Source organism: Myiozetetes cayanensis, unplaced genomic scaffold, assembly GCF_022539395.1.
Source record: "Myiozetetes cayanensis isolate MyiCay16 unplaced genomic scaffold, myiCay2020 scf3, whole genome shotgun sequence".
In the NCBI taxonomy this organism is placed as follows: Eukaryota; Metazoa; Chordata; class Aves; order Passeriformes; family Tyrannidae; genus Myiozetetes; species Myiozetetes cayanensis.
The window spans coordinates 21,719,000-21,739,821 of record NW_026087521.1 but is presented as its reverse complement, the minus strand read 5'-3'; the positions used below and the strand labels follow the sequence as shown (position 1 = coordinate 21,739,821).

At 41.1% G+C, this 20,822-nt stretch overlaps 1 protein-coding gene across 1 annotated transcript in view; it reads right to left on the bottom strand.

The window, feature by feature from the left end:
• WASL (WASP like actin nucleation promoting factor) overlaps nt 1–19,744 on the bottom strand; it is a 50,648-nt gene extending 30,904 nt beyond the window's left edge. Inside the window, exon 1 of the mRNA XM_050324378.1 lies at nt 19,253–19,744. Within this exon, the coding sequence (XP_050180335.1) occupies nt 19,253–19,366 (114 nt within the window). The 5' untranslated portion in view covers nt 19,367–19,744. The remainder of the gene's footprint in view (nt 1–19,252) is intronic.
• Nucleotides 19,745–20,822: the final 1,078 nt, after the last annotated feature.

Sequence of the window (20,822 nt, the reverse complement as noted above, 5' to 3'; positions counted from 1 at the left end):
TAAATGTCAGTACATTAATAAATTCATGTTATTCAAAGCAAACAAAATTGGAACTAGACAATGATAAGACCTCCCTCTTGTTCTGGAGTTGACTTATCTTCAGGTATCAATATCTTGTCATAAATATATAGTTTCCAAAAATGTTTCTGCAGTGCTCAAGACAGTTATGTATTTTATCTCATCACTCAATACAGAAACATAAATCCTGCTGCAGGGACCAGGTACTGGAACTTTCACCCCTTTCTCAAGGCTTTGGCATCCTACACAATCAAGCTCTACTTGCTCTTTCTGGCAGTTTAATTTCCCTTCTGCACAGTGGTCCTGTTTCAAGAGAAAATGTAGCTTTTTTCTTGGCATTGAAGAGTCTCCTACCATGTGGGAACAGTGAGTTCCCTTCCTGCTAGAAGGGCTGATAACACACTTCCAGGGTGAATGTTCTCTCCACCACGCAATCCTACAGAAGGCATGCAATGCAATCTCCTCCAATGGTGATTTTAAATGAACTGACTAAGCCTGCCACTATTGAAATGATCCCTAACTAATTAGGCCACATAAACAACATGCAAATATGCCTCCCTAACAATTTCAACATTATAAGTAGCTGAGGCATTTGCTAGAGTAGACAAAAATATTTCCTAGCATTTTCACAGAAATTAGAAGAGTTAGTTTAATGAGGCTCAGAATCCTACATTATTTATTAGCCCTGGATAGTAGGTAATCCAACCTTCTTAAGCATGGATGTCTAGCATGATGGTTTGGATGCCATTCAGGCCTAATAGCAAGACATATGAACAGAAATCAAACTTCCACCAAATATTAAAGGTCTCAATAAGTATTCACAAGTGTCTAATTACTTACTTTCCAGTTATAGACAGGAAGGGATTGAGATAGAAAGAGCGAGCACCAGGAGTGAAGAAAGACTGGTGATGCTGAAGGCAGACTGCTTTTGCTTACTGCTGACACCTTCACCTGAAGGCCCACAAAGGGTATGGCCCCAGACGACAGAGTAAGTACAACAAATGCACCTAAACTGTCTTTTTTTTGGCTTTTCCCCCTTAAGAACAGTGTATCAGGCTATTTATGGTAACTGAATCTTGTACAAAGGAAGATGTGATGATACTGTGTGATAGCATACGTGCACATATACACTTTTCTGTTGCTAAAAATACTTTACAAGGACTCCACAATATTGTGACTATGAATTAGATTTTCAGCAGTTAGGTTTTGCAACTCTCAGACTGGTTTATGTTTTCACACCAAGTTGCCTCCAGAATCTTCACAAATTAGTAACATGTGACAGCATTCATCCACTGGGGATTTGGATACTACTTTATTTGCAATTTGGATAAACTGTAATTACTTCAATTTTTAAAGCTATTACAGCTTCTGAAGATTTAACAAATTACTGATAATCTTATCTTTAAAGACAATTGTGTATTACAAAAAAGCTATCTTCAGATGTTACCAACATGATTTTAAACTAGTTTCCCGTAGAAAGAAGACATACAGAACTTAATTTTACTGGCAGATTTCATCAAGTTAAGCAGCTGGAAACAATCTTCTAATTTTAATGCCATTTACAGGACATTATTTTCAAAGACAGACTGATTGTTTCACAGATAGGAAAACTAAAGCAAGATTTCATATTATTTGACAGAACTGACATAAGGGAGCCTTTTGTAAATACCCAATCATATCAGTAAAGCTTTATTTGGTGCAAGCTGAAAAATTACCCAGCTTAAGACACTGAGGCCTCCCCATTTCCACTGCTTATGAAATTACTTGCTACAGTCACCAATTGCAGTGTCCAATTTTAAGATTAAAGCTTGCTTTTCATTTCTTAATTTCTCACAATTTAAAAATGCAGTATGTATAGATGTTAAGAAGTTAGGGGTTTTTTTCCACCTCTACACAAAGTTAAGCTGTTAAGAATAAAGCCACTGTATAAGATATGCTGCCTGTTCTTAACTGAAGGGAGAAGGAAGAAAGGAGGTTTTTCAGAAATAGCAAGAAGGCACATCAGGTATTTCCTATAATTTCTGAAACATTAAGTTAAAAGACAATTTCACACCTAGCTCAAAACATTTAAGGAATCAAGAGACCAAACCACTTACAAACCCCCCATAGTTAATATCCAAGAACAGATTCCCTGCATCGCATGTGCCCTGATGAGCACACAGGTCAGCTGCAATATCCTCACTGAAGATCCTTCACTGTTGTGGAGAAAGTACCAGTGGATCATTAAGTGATATTACAATAAAAAAGGGATGAAACAAGGGGCTGTTGTTTAACAAACCTAAGCCATAAAAGTGCTTGTCTGGACTTAAGCCTGCAGTTGTCCAGTAAAAAGATCCTTCACTCCTAATCAACAGATAGCTCAGATAGCTCACATTTTTCTGAGTGTCTTCAGATATAAGTTCATTTATGTTTCCAGTACCTCCCAGAACCCCCAGTTTAGTTAGAGCTGGGCAACTATTCAAAACACTCATTGCTTAACAGTAGATCACAGAAGACCAACAATTAAAATGTGGGTAAACAGAATAGCATATAAACCCAAATCAAACAGCACATGATTAAGAGAGTCATGCTTTTATCAGACACAGCATAAAGATATTTTTAAATCCTATAACCTCAGTTCAGGACAACACATGGAAGACTTCAGCCTTCCTGAGATATGACATAACCATAACCACAAGCACGTTGCAGATTACAACATTCCAAGCTATCTCAGCTTAGCAGATCATTTACCAGCTGACATGCACAACCTGGGGTTTCCACTGATGAGCAAGCTGAACACCGTCACTTCCTGTTTACCTGCATAGCATCGCTGCACCCCACTGAGCTGCACCTCACAGCTCAACGCTGCTGAAGCCCTGGCTGGCCAGAAAGCAGCAGACACATGGTAAGGTAGTCATTTGTGTTCTGTAGTTGAATTTGTACATATAGTTATTTTCACAACAGAGTGTGCTGCACACAGTCTGTCCATAAAGTTTTAACTGTCCCACTGCCATGGAGCAAAAATTCTCACTACAGAAGTAAGATATTTTGTCTTGCAGTTCCACTCCCATCTCCAGCCTCCCAAGAGACACTCAGATTCAAGGCATATATGACTGTTCCTTTCCAAAGATCAGGGAATTTTTAGACGAAATGTTCAGGTCTACTTTTTGATTTTAATCCATTTTAAATTTATCAAGACTCTTAAGACTAGGATGATCCTTAAGCAACTAGAACATTGTACAGATATAAAGATTAACCAGTTCTCAAAACTGTGTTTCATGATCATACACAGAAACTGCAGACTGGGATTTCAAACCATAGAGAGTCAAGTCAAGAATCAGTTTCATGCAACACATGGGATAAAATTGGAGCTTGAATCTGTTTTGTCCTGTTCCACTGCCTATTCAGACACAAGAAAAACCAGGTCCCTTCTCTCAGCATCTCTTCTACCAGCCTCCTTGTACTAAGGTCCTCTCTCTTCAGCCTTCACCAGTCATTCCATTCTCTACAGAGTAACACTTTTCTAGATGCTACATACTAGTTCCATATTTAATGCAAGTCCTTATGAGCAGATCCTCATACCCACTTTGAACACATGAAGGTGCTTTTAGAAAAAAAAACCCCACATTAGAATTCAGACCATTTTTTATGAGTTAGATCCACTGCAGTTCCCTATCAACCCACTTAACGGTATATGTATCATGAAGTTCACAAGTAAAAATCTTTAGAACAATGATTAAATTGATTAAAGAAAGGATGTGAAGCATAAACCTCAGGAATTCATGAATTATCCCAGCTCTGGAATGCTCATTAATGAGCCCTCGAAAATGCTATTCAGCATCTACTAGTACTTCCAGGTTCAGATTTAAAAAAAAAAAAAAAAGTATTTGCTTTGCAGACATGATGTTTAGGTGAACTTTACTTATGATCTTTACACTTGAAGACAGAAAATAATATGGGATTTTGACTTCTAATACTTAGAAAGTACTGAAGTAAAACAGCTGAACGGTTTTAAAAGAAAAGAACTCTTTTATAAGAACACATTAATTTCATGCCAACATAAAACAAAGAACTCCCTTCAAAATATTAACAAATATGAGTAAAGGCTATTAAAAGTAAACCCGCTTTGAATAATAGCCAGCAACTGGTCTTGCAATCGTGTATACAACTTGTGTCCTGTCCCATAAAGCAGACTCAATCCACTTACATAAAGGTACTTATGAGATGCAACCCCCCTCACACATTCACTGTGCCACAATTCAACAGGTATTAATTCCTCCTTCAGCAGTTCACAATTGAACAGAACAGTTATGGGAATTCAAGTCAGAGACAAGGAAACATAACTGCACATAAGATTATTTTTTGTTATATACCAGCTACTGAGTCTGCTATGAATAAAGTTATTCCTAGTGACAAGTTTTAAAAAGCAGATAACCTATGGGAAAAAAAAGGTATGAAGATGTGTTACTTCTATGATCCCTGGCCTTATTCAAAGCTTACTACAGGGGTAGAGCACTAGACATTAGATGAATGCCTGGGAGACTGCTGTTTTTATTTAGTTTTGGCAACAGGCAATTGCACGATGTTTGCATTTACTTCTCTCCCGTTCCTCAGTTTCTTCATCTGTAGCACGTTAATAAAGACCTCTACCTCTATAAAGTGCTTTGAGAACTACTGATGAAGAAAAAAATATTATGTTACCACAGAAATAAATTATTTTTGGGGGGTGTGGGATATGCGTGTCTACATTATCTTCTCTGCTAATAGCAAAGGTTAAGACAGGTTAATTTCCACATCACTAGGGTTATTTTTCTCCCCAGCGAATGAACATTAATTATTACCTGATAACCTGGTCACTGTTTGCTGTTTTAGACAAGGGAATGGAGATATTCTTTTACCACGGGGAACATATGCCCCTTGAGCAAAGCGACATTTATTACAGCTAAAAGAGTTTCAATTGTCTCTGCCTGTTGGCGGCTCCCTCTTTGCAAGCACCTGCACTGCACTTACCAATGTGCTGTGGAGGTCAAAAGCCACTTAAATTGACCCGTGTGCAAACAAACTTTAGCAGTTCGGAAGCAGTGGCACAGAATGGTGGTCTTATACGGCCAGTTCTATGCAGATCTCAGGATTAAGAGTTATCATTGCACTTCCATTTTGGACAAAGCATGGCTTCAAGTTCTTCCTACTAAACTTCCTGATGCTTTTATAAGTCACCATCACACTTAATTTTTACACACTATATTTAACACTTGATTCTTAAGATGGAAGAATAAAGAGTACAAAGCACATGACTCAAAACTTCCCATCTACCTGGCCTTTCCCAGTGGTCTACTCCAGGATAATCCTTTAGCAACAACAACTCCTGAAGTCTCAGTATGTAAAGACTGAAAAAATATAGGATGACACCCCCCTCACCACCCCTAACCCCCCCAACAAAAAAGTAGTTTTGAGAACTAGGCACACTACCCTAGTTCTGACACAGCCCTTCAATATGGGCAGTCTCATCACTCCATACATCTAGATTCTTTTACAAAGGGCTCCTTCTGAACTTACTACCCACTATCTGAAAATAACTGCACAGAGGGCTGCTGAATGGGAAAGCTCCTTCCCTGGAGCTAAAATTCTTCTTCTGTACCTCCTTAAGGTGCCAGAATGTTACCTATCATGACACTGCCTGCTCTGCTGGACACAACCAGAAAAGTAAAAACTGTAAAGAATCTACTTATTTACAGATAAAAGGGTGCTTATATGACAAAAATGTTGTAGAAAGAGGGCAGTAGGACATATTTTTCCACTGCACTCAACACTTTGGTGCCCATGTCCAGTCACCACTTTCCAGTCAAAGAAAAAAAAAATAAAAATCACACAATACTTCTTTTTTCCTTCAGTGCAGATCTGGCAGTTCTAATGAGCAACCATAGGCAGAAGTGAGGAACAAAGGGGCAGTGATATTGTTCTCAATCTTTTATTCTTTAGAATTCATATGTTTGGATGGATCAGAACAAAAGCATCCTCATTTGAAGATAATTACCTCTCCATAACTGCTATGTTCCTGTTTGTAGCTTATGAACATTTTTCAGCAGCAATAATATATATGTTACATGGAAAGTTAAAAGTATGTATCCACCTGAAATTACAGGTAATATAAAAATTATTTCACTCTACTTACAACAGTACTAAAGTAGTACTATATCTCATGTAAGAAAAACAGTTTACATTAAAGAAAATCAATATTTATTAGATCAGTATAAGAGTTTAGAATCCATAGAGTCACACCAATATAGTTAACATGAACACAGTATTTTAAGATATTTAAAAAACTCTTCGAACAAAAAATACTTGTTCCAAAAAACATTTAAAAGAAATATTAGGTCTGAAACTGACCTTTACTCTTTTTATCTGAAATAATGAAATACATCAAGTTGAGCCAAAAGATAAACTTTAATGAAAAACATTTTAAGATGGCTTTGGTTGTGAGCACAGTGAAGATGAAACACTAACGACAATCAATCTATACTGCACTGGCAGTCCAATTAGCCAATATCATTACCCTAATCAAGTACCAGATTTGAAAAATTATATGCATCAGTTTCTGAACTACTGTTCTGCAAGTCTCCAAGTCTGTTCAGGAGCTGACAGCAGCTAGCATGCTCAGTGTCACTGGTTCTTGCTGCTTGGGAGAACTGGCAACAGCTTTACTGTCAGGTCAAGCGTTAGTCACTTTTCAGAAAACCTCCACCTATGCAATGATAAGTTATAGTGTTTTATGACAGTAGAATCAGTAGGTATATTGTTACACCACACTAACATAATAAAAATGTGCATTAATACTAGTAATAACCATTAAAATGGAGGAAAAAAGTTATTAATGACATACTGATTATTTTTTTCAGATGTACAACACCTTTGGAAACAAGTTATTTCTCCTAAGGGCACTGATGAAACTTAAATCCCAATGACTCAAAGCAGACATTGGGTTTCAAGTTTTTGTAGATATTCCCTTCCTTTGTGCTCAACTAACCACACCGATTGCTCTGAGCACCTGAACAGCCTCAATCTGCCAGTGCAGAAACAGAAAGCTCTTAATATTGCATGTATGAAAGATAATACCAGTCCCAGGAGTATATACTTTAGAAAAAACAAACTGATTACCCAATTAAGACAGAGTTCAAGAAAAATCACATCCTACTCAAAAGGCTTTACATGGAAATTCTCCCAATCTCAGAAGAAATTATCACAGAAGTGGGACCTACGTAGCAATGCATTAACGGGTTGCTAGAAGTTTAGTATGGTTGTTTTTATGAACATCAGATTAAAGGCTATAAAACTGGGTCCTTGAAAGACCTAGAAGTTAAATTGCCAGAAGCTTCAATACTGTGGTACAAACGCTTCCTATAGGAAAATGGTGATGGACTGTGTCAGTCACTCAGGTGAACCTTGAAGAAGCCTGGCGGGGGGAGGGGGGATGATCTTGATTTCCTGATAGTCCAGTATGCACTCCTAGGCACATGGACTATTTACAGAAGATGAAGCAGATTTATAGGATAAATTGAAGGTTAGCCAACCTCCCCAATGGAAATATCACACTGAACATTTGTTATTCAAAAGTGCATCCTTAATAGGCCACTGCCATCCACTATGTGGTGTGCAATATGACACACAACTTCTCTATACTAGCTGATGTGGAACTAAGAGCTCTAAATCTGCCAGTTCCTATGTAAAAGCTTCAGTTCTGCAACAAACACTACAGTCCTCTGAAGAATTCCAAAGTCAAAGAAATGAGGTGTCTGTCAGCCCACTTCAGGACTACGTTACTCTGACAAACCAGGGCACCATGCTGCACTTAATGAAGTGCCCAAAGCATCTGAAGTGAAAAAACAACCTTCACGATGCATGGTAGACTTCCGTATAGATGGCTGGTTTGTTTATTTGGAATAAGCCAACTATGTAACATCCTTTGCTAATTCAAACTTGCATCATAGTGATACTGTTTGTATGTGGTGACCTTGGAGAAATTATTTCCAGCCATATTGGTACTGCACCATTTCATGGCTGGAACTATTACTTCAGCCAGAATTGACATGCAGGCCTCCATCCTGAAATAAAGACTAAAAGCACTCAGGTTCTAAATCCATGACGGATTGCTATCTCCCTTCTGCTCTGAAGCAAATGCTACCTGCTGTGGGAGAGAACCTCTTGTACAGCACTAAGGATCACCAGGGGACCAGTCCCTGCTAGTGCTGACTTATAAAAGTAACATTGGGAAAAAAAAAATGGCTTGAGGAGGAAAAAGGGAATAACCAGACACTAGAGGGGACAAAAGTGTCTACATAACTGAGGCATGCAAACACTGTCTAACAGATCTAGTGGGCACAGAAGACAGAACCAAAAAGGTTCCTGAGCTCGTACCTCTACATCCCAGACAGAATGGATGATCAAGGTGAGATATCAGAACAGACAGAGTATGTGATGATTAAACTATCATTAAATACACTACAGACCTTAAAACTGTCTCTGGAGCTCAAGTCAGAAACAAACTGTTGCATTTGAACTGACAAAAAACTGCTAAAACGCTCCAAAATGCAGCTTCAGGTAAGATTCCAAGAGAACTCAGGACATCCCTGGAGTCTCTGAAAATGGACAGAACTTTTCTTAAATTATTTACAACCTACTCATCAGAAAAGAAAGCTCTATACAGGAATACATTTTCTTCATAGGCCAGTGCTCTGAAACCAAGAAGTGAAGGAAATGCAGCATCCTTTAAGGTCATCCTTGCTGTACCTAATGCAGTCTGCAGAAGCATAGCTACAAGTTAGCTACATGTCCTCACAACATTTTTTTTCCTGTGAAATCAGAGGAGATCAGAAACATGATGACATCAGTAACAGATACACTTAATAATTTGTCCACTGCAGCAGGTTGTTACATGTACAGGAACACTCTCATTTGCTGGAAAATTCTAGACACTTGCATTTTCTCAGGTTTCCAAAAGCAACTTCTAGGAGCAGAAAGACAATATTGAATTTTGTTGCCATCGTGAAAGCTAGATCTGACTTTGACTTGATGTCAAAGCAGTCAGTCATGAGCACAGCAGCAGTTTCTGTCTCCTGGCAGCTTCCACTGCTTGTGCAAACATTAGTTACTAAGAACAGGGTCACTTTCCGGGTATGGTGGCTAATGGTACAGCAGAAAGCACATCTGCACAGAGGAACAAACTCTCTTACCAGTACAACACAAATTGGGTAATGATGGCCCTATCCATGCCATGTATCAGGAACTGTGTTTACACCAAACCCACGCTCATTATTAATTTGGATGACTACTTGCTAGCACTCAAACCTGTGCCAGGAAGCGTGCCAATAAACTGAACAGCATGGACAGTCATGGGACTGTGCCTGAGCTCATGCTACTACCCTACTTCAGTTTGTTAGCATCAGTGTGTTAGCACAGCTGGCTCACAGATCAGAGGTGAGAAAAAGGACAAGGTGCATCCTTCTGCCACCAGACTTAAAAGTGTGCTGTGTACCTCCCACTTTGAGGCTGTCAGTTCTGGTTATCTGGGACATAAAAGCATGATCCAGACAAGTATGGCCACGATGAGGGACGGACTCCTCCATCATACAGTGTGAAGCAGAGCAGCAGCATAAGTACTTGTTCCACAAGAAAATTTCATCTAAACAATATGAGGAGGGCAAAGAAACAGACAGGATTACTTGTGTACAGGTAGAAAAGCCCAGAAATGTTCAAAGAGGTTATTAAGAAAAAGTCTCAATGAAGAACCAAAACATTCAAAGAATGACACAAAAATATGAAGTCAAAACCATGACATGGAGATCCACATATCCCAGCAAAATATTCAGCACCAAATCCATCTCCATGCATCCTAGCAAACAAAACTGTAATACAGTTACAGGTTTACTGCATCTAGATGCTTGAAGTAATGCAAGGAAGGGCATGCTCTGTGCAGAGATACAGATTTATGATTAGTCTCTCAAGAATAGAAATATTGGCACCTGGAACTGATATGGACAAATCTCTTAGAGACAAAACTATAATATTTTTAAGGAGATAAATGGTTTGTTGAATCGCTGCTGAGTTCTAGAGATCAAGTGCAACCTGCACTTTCTGCTGTAGTCACACTTTAAGACCTTGTATAATTTTAAAGTTCAAGCTACACAAACTGAGCACAGTGCTAACAGTACAGTTTAGCACAAAGAAATCAAAACTGTTTAAGAAAGGTCAAAATGACAATACCTATTGTAGGGCTAAAAAATACTGGTTGATGTAACATTGCAAAAAATTAAGCCCAAACCTGTATTTTTTTTAACTGTTAATTTTCAGGTTACTAAAAATATAAACACTAATAAATGCGCATTCAGTAAAAAATGAATTTCATATCTGAAATACTTTCAACTAAAAACTAAAGCAAATAAAATAAAATAGTACTGCGTTTTATTTATAAGAAAATACTGCTTCCTTCTTTGCAAATGCAAGGGGAAGCTTTTGCCTGTGGTATTACACAGAACACACACCACTACAGGATGTTCATAGTTTTCTTCCTCTTTTCAGTTAACCACAAAAATCAAGCACAGTTTTACAGAGTGCAGCCTATTTGGATGCCTTTGTGTATATTTAGTGTCATAAGCCAAGTGATGTTTCTGTTTGCTTTGGCTGACTGAGGGGGAGTAAAGGGAAAAAATGTCTACTTACAAAGAATGACCACATCTTAGCTGTGCTCAGAGAGAGTTGTCACATGGTTAGAGGAGCAGGAAATAACTTACAGTTCACTCGAAGCAGGACTAAGCAATTCTGCGGTTTCAGATCTGAGTCTGTAGAGTTGCTGAAGCTGTATCTTCCAGTATACAGCTTCCTAATATAGCAGCTTAAGAACTGGAGAGCCTGGTCCTCCCTGGAGAAGCAGCAGTGGAGGGTGGGGCAGTGCAAGAAGCCTGAGGAATACCATACTCTGGGTTTTGCTTCCCCCTCTGATATCCACCAAAAGTTCTTTTGCCTATTAGCAATGTTAGTAATGACTTTGGGCAGTGAAGATGGAATAGGTGAGAAATGTGTAATGGCCAGGCCTCGGGCTAAAGCACACTATGTCCACTGCAGCTAACGGCTGGCTAGCACAGAGACTCCTCTCCTGTCTCTTTCCTTGTGCAGTGCACTGCTGAGTAGAAGAAAACATGCCCTCCCTATCCCAGCACTGGGTATGGATAGGACTACATGTCTGATGACACACAAAGTTCATCAGCAAGAACAAAGCAGTTGTGGGACTGTTAAGTAGAGGGACTAAAGGAGTAGAGGGAAGAACAGTGAGGAGGAGAGTCAGTCCTACCTGGAGATCTTTGTGCAGATTATGGATGCAGGGGTTGAAAGAAGGAAGGAAGATCCTGGAAGCACTTGAGGTACAAGAGGGAAAGAGGAAGTAAACAGAGGAAACCCTTTTGCTGGGACAGGAGAGAAAACTTGAGAAAAAAAGGGAAAAAGAGCATGTGTGATAAGAGAGGTCAAGGAGATCCTGATGAAAATGGAGACATGAGATTTGGAGGACAGAGGACACTGTACAAAACACATCAGCAGGATAGGACTTACAAGAGAAACAGTGGTTAAATCGATTCCTAAAACATAATTGTCAACTTTTTAGTAATCGGCTGCATAAAAATATTAAAGCATTATTTCCTACATAGAACCTAAAATTTTTTTAAGTCAATAAATTACTGTTATAAAACATACTAAGGAGATTGTAAAACATCTGTTACTTTTCTTTATCCCTAACACAGAAAAATATTAATACAACAAATTAATACTAATTTCTTTTCTTATCCACTACCCACATACAGATAAATAAATCTCTAGGCCAGTACCTTGAGAGAAGAGAAAGCATTTACAATTTACTGCTAAAGTCCCATTTTCAAATATTCTTGTTCTCCAGCAAGAGACAGCAAGACAAGTATTGGGCCTTGTTACTTAATCTCAGCAAGGGTCTAAGTTTTGGGAAAGCCATCATCAGTAACACTTGAAATAAATACAAAGGGTTTGCAAAAGGGTTTGTAATCTCAGAGGCAAGACTTAGCTTTACATAATTAAGAGTTCAAATAATTAAATACAGTTTTCTCAGCTGTTCAAAAAGGCAAAAGCCATTTTCTTTTGCTAGGTTGGTGTTTCTCAAACTGTAGACACAGTACCTTCACATACAAAATAAGCTTATACAGGAACATATCTGTGCTCACTAAATACACCACTGTGAAGCTGCAGTGGCGAATTAACAAGGGAGATAAAGGCAAAATAACACATTTGCATTGAAGAGAAAGAAGATGAATGCAGGGGAATTCTGAATTACACATAAGATTCTGAAGGGCAAAACGGTGTGTGAAACCGTCTCACAGAAACGGAAACACAACCTTGATTACCAAGCCTTAGGGTGATCTTTTGGCTTTAAGCTAGACACACTCGAAAACTGGAAAACGTATTAAACTGTTTCTCAGAAAATGTAAAAAGAAGAAAAGCTGCCTTAAGAGTGAGGATTTAAAGAACAGCTAAACAGTAGAGGGAAAACTGCCTCACCAAGGTGGGGATGCATGTATGAAAGCAAGTGCCTAAGGTGAGCTGCGATCTGCAGATCTGTCAGTATGTTGTGGAGCTTTGCAGCAACAGTTTCCTTGCCAGCAATGATTATCTCCACAGAACATTATGTCTACAGGAACTGAGTAATTCATTTAATGAACTCATTCCAGAACCATGTACTCTTAACACAAGCATTCCAATTTGAGATGCCTGAAGTGTCATTCTCTGCACAAAGAGGTATCAGCAAAATTGTCTACCTTTAACTCATGGGTATCTGAGAAAACACTACCGAATTTGAAGAATTAATAAAATGAGAAGCTTTCTAAGAAAGTGTCCTCATGATTGCTTGCAATGCACCTTTTCTGTTTCCATTTGGTCCTTCTAGAACACTGCTCCTTCATGTGACAATCACAGCACACTTCAGGATCTTCAAATTTAACTGCAACTGTCTCTAAATGTAACTGCACACCTACTGTTCCCATTTTATTGCTTAGCCAGCCATAAACAACATGTCTGGAAGCCACAGAAGTTAGTGTGCCAGTGTACCCAAGCAAATACCTTGAGAAACTAAACTGTCTTCTACAGTAACTGAGTCATGTCTCAGTACAGCAGGTTGTTTAAAACCTCTCATGAAAATACACTTCTAGTTCCACTAAATCCACTTTGTATGATTTACTGTTAAAAGGAAAACAAACTGTCCAATAAAAAAAAAAAAATATATCCCTCTGTGACCCAGTAAGACTTAAAGTCAGCCTTTCTTGAGGAAATTGTACCCTAACCTACCATAACTAACTCTCTCTAGTACCTATGACACATTTTCGTTACTTCCTGTATTTTATTATGGAGGTATTAGGTCATGAAACCATAAGTCCCCTGCACTATACTAAGTTTTATTTCTGTACTGCAAAGATTCCTCAAGAGACAAGCCTACAAAACATGCTCAGTGGAGCACAAATCTTACCACACAGCTTTAAGTCAAGAGCAAACTTTCTCAGCAAACTGAGCATTCAAAAGCTCCACAAATCCCATCTACTCTGCAGACAGTTTTGTCTACAAAAGGTTGATGACAGAATCAGGTCTTTTTTCACGTTGGGGAATGAACTACAGCCAAGTTCCTAGGTGCCACTCACTCATCATATACAAATCACTTCAATGCTTCACTCATTCCAGCACTAAGCAATTGCTGCCATTGCTGTCACCTGCAGCCACTACTAATGACGGCAGTGGATGAGTTCTTAATGCTGGCACTACTAGAGACACTAACAGTGGAGCAATAAGGGTCATAAGTCCTAAAGAAAAAATGAGTGAGTTTTTTCAGGTGGAAGTACCAGAACTCCTTCAAAAGAAGAAATTTGAGACCTAAAATTAGAACACTCCATTATCATGTTTTTACCCTGAAATTTCATGGTCTAAGATGGAACTTACACATTTTACTTGCTACAAATTTGGCTTATACAAAATCTTTGAGAACCCCAGAATAAAATGGGGTCTAGTGAGAAAAATGGTCTAGTGATAACAAATTCAAAACAGTATTTACAATCAGATAATGCCAAGAAATCACATCAATCTTCCATTAAAGGAAGAACTAAGTAGTCTTTATGTTGACATATTTGCATGAAATAGCAAAGTCTTAATCTTCTAATAAGAAACTACCTCTTCCTTGGGTGTTCTCCTAAGCACAGGGTATCTGGACATCTTGGTGGAAATCTTGTATTCAAAACATGAGTGTTCATCTGAATCCTACATTAAACCTCCTCTAAATTCCTCAATATGATTCTTAGCTGTGAAGAACAAGTAAGTTACAACACAACAGCTTGTGCCTACAAATTGGTTTTGTACTGTTGTATACGTACACAATAAGATTCCAGATCTCTTATCAGGAGCACAAGTGGTACGCTTGACCAGCTAATTAACCATGGAGATGCTAAGAGACTTTTGGCACTTTACCTCAAAAACAGAGAAAAGATCTACGAAGATGTTCAGAAAAGAATTTAAGAGCGCTGAAGACTTTAACAGAGTGAGACACTTATTCTAGGTCTATCTCACTAGATAACCTTCTGTTTAGTAATACATAATGCTTCACAGCAGAGATACAAACCAACCCTAGAAGGACTCACTCTGCAGGTCAAGACTCAAATTTATGTGTCTAGCACATGAGGTACAAGCACGGTCAGTAGAGATTTAACCACTAGAACCACTAAAGCAAAGACAGAAATTCAGCTGAAGTTTTTATCTTAAAGTAAGTTGAATAGAAGATTTAGATAAACGACAGTGAGGTTTACTGACAATGTTGGGATTTTAATATCTAAATTTGTCTCTTACTGCTGAACCAAATCTCATGAATTGTTGCTTTGTCTCAAATACATACAGTTATGAGATGCAATAGTGTTCACAAGTGGTCTCAAAACATTTCTCATCCATGGGTAAATAATGTGTTTACAGCATAGTTCACTGCCTTAGCTTAATAGCAAGATGTGAGAAAAACAAGCACGAGAAACATTTTATGATAAGGACAGTGGCTGAGCCACTTGCTGAAGGGTCCGATACGACCCATTACTATGAAAATCAGTTTCGTAGCCACAGGTTTGGTTCAAAGGAACTGTCAAAACCCAGCGTAATTTCCTCTACAATGGAAGATTATTGCTGACAAGTTGTTTAGGGAACTGACTCTAGTGGATACCAGTGAGGCATCTGAAGATGTTACATGTCTTTTGTAGAACAGGACAGATCTCAAAAGGTATCCAGGAGTAACTCTCAGTGCTCTTCTGTTCCACAAGATTCTGTCCTTTACACTTTGTCTTATTCCTCCAAATTTTGTTTAAAAACAAATGCAAAGATGAGAGAATCACCACTGAACTGATGACTCAGTTCTATTTATCTGTATTGGAGATAAATCTTTTTTAAACCACAATGTCAACTTTCTTTGGATGTACAGACTGCAGCTTAAACTCAAACTGAGAAGTCCCAACACTTCCCAGTCACGTAAAGTTGCCCATTACTTGAAAGTGGACTGCAGGTTTGGGCAACTACAAGTCTTAGTTCATGCTGTTTTCATGTGCACAAGTAATCTTACAAGTCCTTTTCTGATAAAACCTTTGAATCTTACCAATTAAGAGCTGTAACTGCCATTCAGGTTTTTATTTTGTTTTATCTCAGCTATTACTGTAATTTGTCCTTTGGCTCCGATACACAAACTTATTCTGGTCACATGCACTTTAAAAGCAGCCAAAACAGTTTTCTTAGTTTACTGCTGTGTCACGTCTCTTTTTGCATTCTTCAGCAGTTCCTGTTTACCGTATCAACCATGGCAAGATCTTACAAATAACAACATATTCCCAGCCTTACTCACTACACCTTATCCAAGTGTTGAGATCTGCTTTTAATTGGTATATAATATCCATACTCCATATGACCTACTTCTAATGCAACCAAGTACATACTTCTGTTTTCTTTCCTAAGGCTTCTCAAAAAATTATTTCTGCAGAATAAACTAGTTTTTCATCAGTGACATTTCTCAATAATATTAATCATGCAAATTATAAAAGTTACTTCCCTATTACAAATTAATGAGAAATCTAGCGCTTGCTTTTTCTTACAAGATTCATTCTTCAGAACAAATTTAAAGTAACTGATTTGTAACTAAACAGATTTAAGCAAAAACTTCCAAGTTTGGCATAATCACAAAAATACTTCATTAACATGCACAAAAGTAATCTCATAGCTCACCTTACTATAAGTTTACACAGCATATTTCCACATTATGATAAAAAAATAGTTAAACTTTCTACAGATAGCAAATTTTACACCTGACCTAGATAACAAATGTCACAAACCTGAATGAAAATTAGTGACATGCCTAAACAACAATGAAGTCCTAAAGGAATACTTTACACTGGATACCTGCTCCAAGTAGTTCTACATTTGGATTTATATTTTAGCCAAATTAACTATAGCTGTAGCTTTGACTATCAGTGAGCGGCCTGATTTTGGAAGCCTGATCTGTCATGGGCAAAATGTATTTTAATTACTTATAGATTCAGATAAACATTTTACAGATCAGCAAGTTGGGGGTGGGGGGGAGAGAGTAAAAAGAAAAAAAAAAAAATCAATTACCCTCTCTATGTACACTGGCCTACTAGTCAGTGAGATTCTCAAAGTATCAGTTGTAGTCCAGAAAATGGTATCAACCTCAGCAAGACACAGGGCAATGGCTCTTCACCACTTCACCCACTCCCAGGTGATTTTTGTATTTATCAGTCATTACTTAAGATGCCATTGAAACTATGTCAGTTTTGGAGTTCATCCATTGTAAGTGCTCAATCAAAATTATACTACTTGATAAATTCCTTTGCTTTTCTAGAGAAGAAAACTCAGGTAGCTGAATCCTTAATCAGTCAGAAACAGAGTCAAAAGAAAGACTGACATAAATCAGGTCCAGAGTGCCATATACTTTCTTAACCAAGCTCTTCAGGCCTGAGCTCCCTAAGAGCTCTATAAATTATTACTACAAAGAGCATCTAGGATCACAGTTTAGTGTCTCAACTGTTCCTCTGGTGTTTGTTGCAGTAGTGACCTAAACATGAGGTCTACTCCAACAAAAGCTAAAATTATATTGATGTGGCAGATGCACATCCCATCCAGCAGCCTCTCCATGCCCCACAGCGACAGAAACACCACCTGTAGCAGCCAGGGAGCCCAGACATTTCAGCTGATATGAAAGAAATCATGTAGTGTCCTACAAAACTCACAAAATCTTCCTTCCTTAAAAAGCAGCATTTACGGTCTGAAGCTTAACTAATGAGTAATTCAAACACAGATATTAAGAGATCAAATATCCTGCACATTACAACAAAAAGATATTTATCAGCATAGCATATTACCCTTGAGTCAGGCTAGAAGGTCAAGAGTACCAAGCTGGGTTCTGACAGACACTGTGGATTCAAGTTAGACAGCCGAAGCTGTTACGATCTCCAGGTGCTCATCCCACTTCTCTGACAGACACTGCCCTCCAAGGGACAGAGATATTCAACCTGTACATGAATTTCTGTCTCATGCCATGCAGGAAGCCAAAATGCCTGGTTAATAATCTCTAGAGCTTCAATACTCAAAGACCCTCAACCGCAGTAAGATGAGCCTATGTTTGACTGAGAGAGCGCATAGGGTTGGGAAAAGAACGGACCACGATTAGAAGGACCTCATTGGAAAGTCATCCAGCATTCAGAGTAAACCATATGAATGTGTAGTTTCAAGCAAGCCATGTTGAGAAAGCTGCAACCTGTCACAAATCGCATGACAACCAGACGTGTAAAGCTATTTACCTCCAGTCTGCTTTCAACATACTATTCATGCAGAAAAGTTGAGAACTTGAGTAGGTGAGTGTTACAGCTGAGTATAACAAAAATTCAAAGTGTGTTCACTTGACGAGAGAATCAAAGTTGTAGAAAAAAACCCTAGAAATCAATTTACACACACAAATTGTGTGCTATTTTTTATATTTAGAGAAAATTTGGCGCTTTTTTCTTTTTTTAGAAAAAAAGCTGAAGATATAAAGTGCATGCCAGTTCATTTAACTGAAGGTGGGTTTTATACTTTTTAAAACACATACTTTATCGTTGCACCTTCTGACATGTTTAACTTACAGCATCTTATTTAACCCATCCCAATGTAAATATTCTCTACTTCCTGTTCAGTTGCTGCATCTTACACTTTCCTTGCAACAGTCAGTTTGATCAACAACACCATTTCAAAGTCCAAAGAATTACGTGGAATCATTATGACTACATAGATATCCTGTTTTTAGTCACGGTTTTAAGTTCATGAAACACTCTCGATGGCTTTATAGCAAGTGCCTAACAGCATTTTAGGTACTGGAAACAGAACATCAGAAGACATAATTTTCAATGGATTCCAAAAAGCAGCATTTTTTTAAAAAATACAATATATTTTATTTTAAACCGATTCTTTTCTAATATAAGTGGTTAACTTTTGAAGCCTTCAAGCACTTCTTTAATACAGATAAGTACAGCTTTGGCACAGTTTTATATTAACATGCAAGAAGGTATTCTGAATACAAACTTACTGATATAGAAAGAAGAAAAAATGCAGTATTTAAGTCACATCAGAGTATACGAACCTGTTGTTTAGGCTAAGAAAAGTACAGACTAAACCTAAGGCAGGCCTAGCACTGATACGAGCCTGCCTACAACTTCGTCAACACTGCTTTGTTGTACCGCTGGTGCACCTGGGGCCCGTCCCAGCCTCGTCGAGCAATGGGACTTGTGGAACCCCGAGCCCCGCGGTTGCTGCCTTGCCGCTTCCCCCCGCAGCGCCCGGCTCAGCTGCAGGGCCGGGGGAGCTCCATGTCGGAGGGACAGCGGGGCGCGGAAGGACGATGCCCGCAGCGGCATCCGAGGCGGTCCCGGGGCCGCCCGGCCAGGGCGAGGCCGGGCCCGGCGCTCAGGGCCAGCCGAGGGGCCGCCGCCGCGCATCGCCCCCCGCCCCGCCGGGCCGGGCGGGCAGCGGGGCCCAGGACGGGGCAGCGGAGTGGGATGAAACTTCAGCAGCCCCAACTTCCCGGCGCCCGGCCGGGCTGTCCTCACACGCCCCCGCCCGCCCCGGGCCCCGGCCCGCCGCGCCCGCCTGGGGACGGCGCGGCGCGCCCCCCGTTCCTCGGGCCGGGACTCACCACGCATTTCTTGCCGAGGAAGCCGAAGAGGCTCTCGTTCTCCTGCGGGGTGAGCAGCAGCGAGCCCACGTTGGTGACCCGCCGCGGCGGCTGCTGCTGCGGGGCGCCGCTCATGGCCGGGGCCGGCCCGGCGCTGCCCTCGCCACCCTGCGACCGATGGCGCCCGCGGTCCCTTCCTCCTCCTCCTCCTCCTCGGCCGCCGCCGCCGCGGCCTCACAGCAGCCGCATCGCGGACCCTCCCTCGCGGAGTCGGACAAGGAGGGAGGCGGAGAGGGGCGGCGGGGCCTCGGCCAGCTGCCGGTCTGCGGGGAGGGCGCCGGGGAGGGTGTTCCGGGGATCCGGGAGCGGTGCAGCCGCGCCGGAGCCGCTCCGGCCGGGGCCGATCCCGATCGCTCCCGCCCCTAAACTTCCAACTCCGGCCCGGCCCCGGCGGCCGCGCGATCCAACATGGCAGCGGGGGCGGGCGAGACCACAGCGCGCCGCAGCCGGGGAAGCGCGGCGAGCGCGCGGCCGCCGCGACCATGCGTCATGAGGGGGGAGAGGGGGGGAGTCGCCCTCAGTTCCCGCCCCCGCGGTACCTGCCGGGCCGGGATAGGGATAGGGATAGGGATAGGGATAGGGATAGGGATAGGGATAGGGATAGGGATAGGGACGGCGGGGAGAGGGGGCAAGGGGAGGAGGAGGGTGAAGATGAGGAAGGAGAAGTTGACGAAGAGAAGGAAGAAGAGGAGCGGTCGCCGCCGCCTGTCCCGGGTGGGATTCTCCGGGATGCTGCCGCTGTCCCGGGGGCCGTGGGAGCGGCCGGGGCGCCGTGAGGGGCAGCGCGGCCCGGACGCCGCCGGTGCTGCGGGAGGGGCCGTGGGGAGATCGCCCGGAGCGCGAAGGGGCCCGGCAGGGGTCGAACGTCCCCGGAGCGTGGGGGGAGTCCGGGCCTCCCGCGGGTGCGGGAACCAGCGTGTGCTGGAAGCCTTTCCATTGTCAGCGGAACCCCACATAGTTTGTAACTAAAAAATCATTCCTCCTCTTGCGGCAGAAAGGAAGCTGTTTCCCCGTAGTTGGCGGCGCGATTTCCCAGCCGGGGGTGTCACCCGCCCCCCGCCTCACGCTGCCTGCCACAGTCTGAGGTGAAACACCTCGAAATAGGGGTAGGCACTTCAGGCTCTCCGGGGGTCAGCTGCTGAGGAGAAATCACGTACACAGTCAGCAGCCTTTGTCAGACGGATTTCTGTTCCCTCTGCTTTGCTTCCCAGCAAATAGCTGCGATGGAGATTGAAGACCTTTCAAAGCCCAAAGATCCAGAGCGCAGCTGTCCTATGCCCACCGTGGCTTTCAGCTGCACAACTGGAGTGCTCACTAAGGTGAAAACTTGATATCAAAATGAGCACTTTGCTAGTTTTCTGTGGTTTGAGGTGAATGTCTTGGCTTCTCATGGTCTGATAAATTAATTGTCCATCTGGCAGGTGCTAAAGCAATCCCCCCATCACTTTGTATTGCAGGAAAGAGCTGAAGAAGCACAGGAGGAAAATCTGGGGACACAAGTCTTTATGCAAAGCTGTATACTGACTTCTCT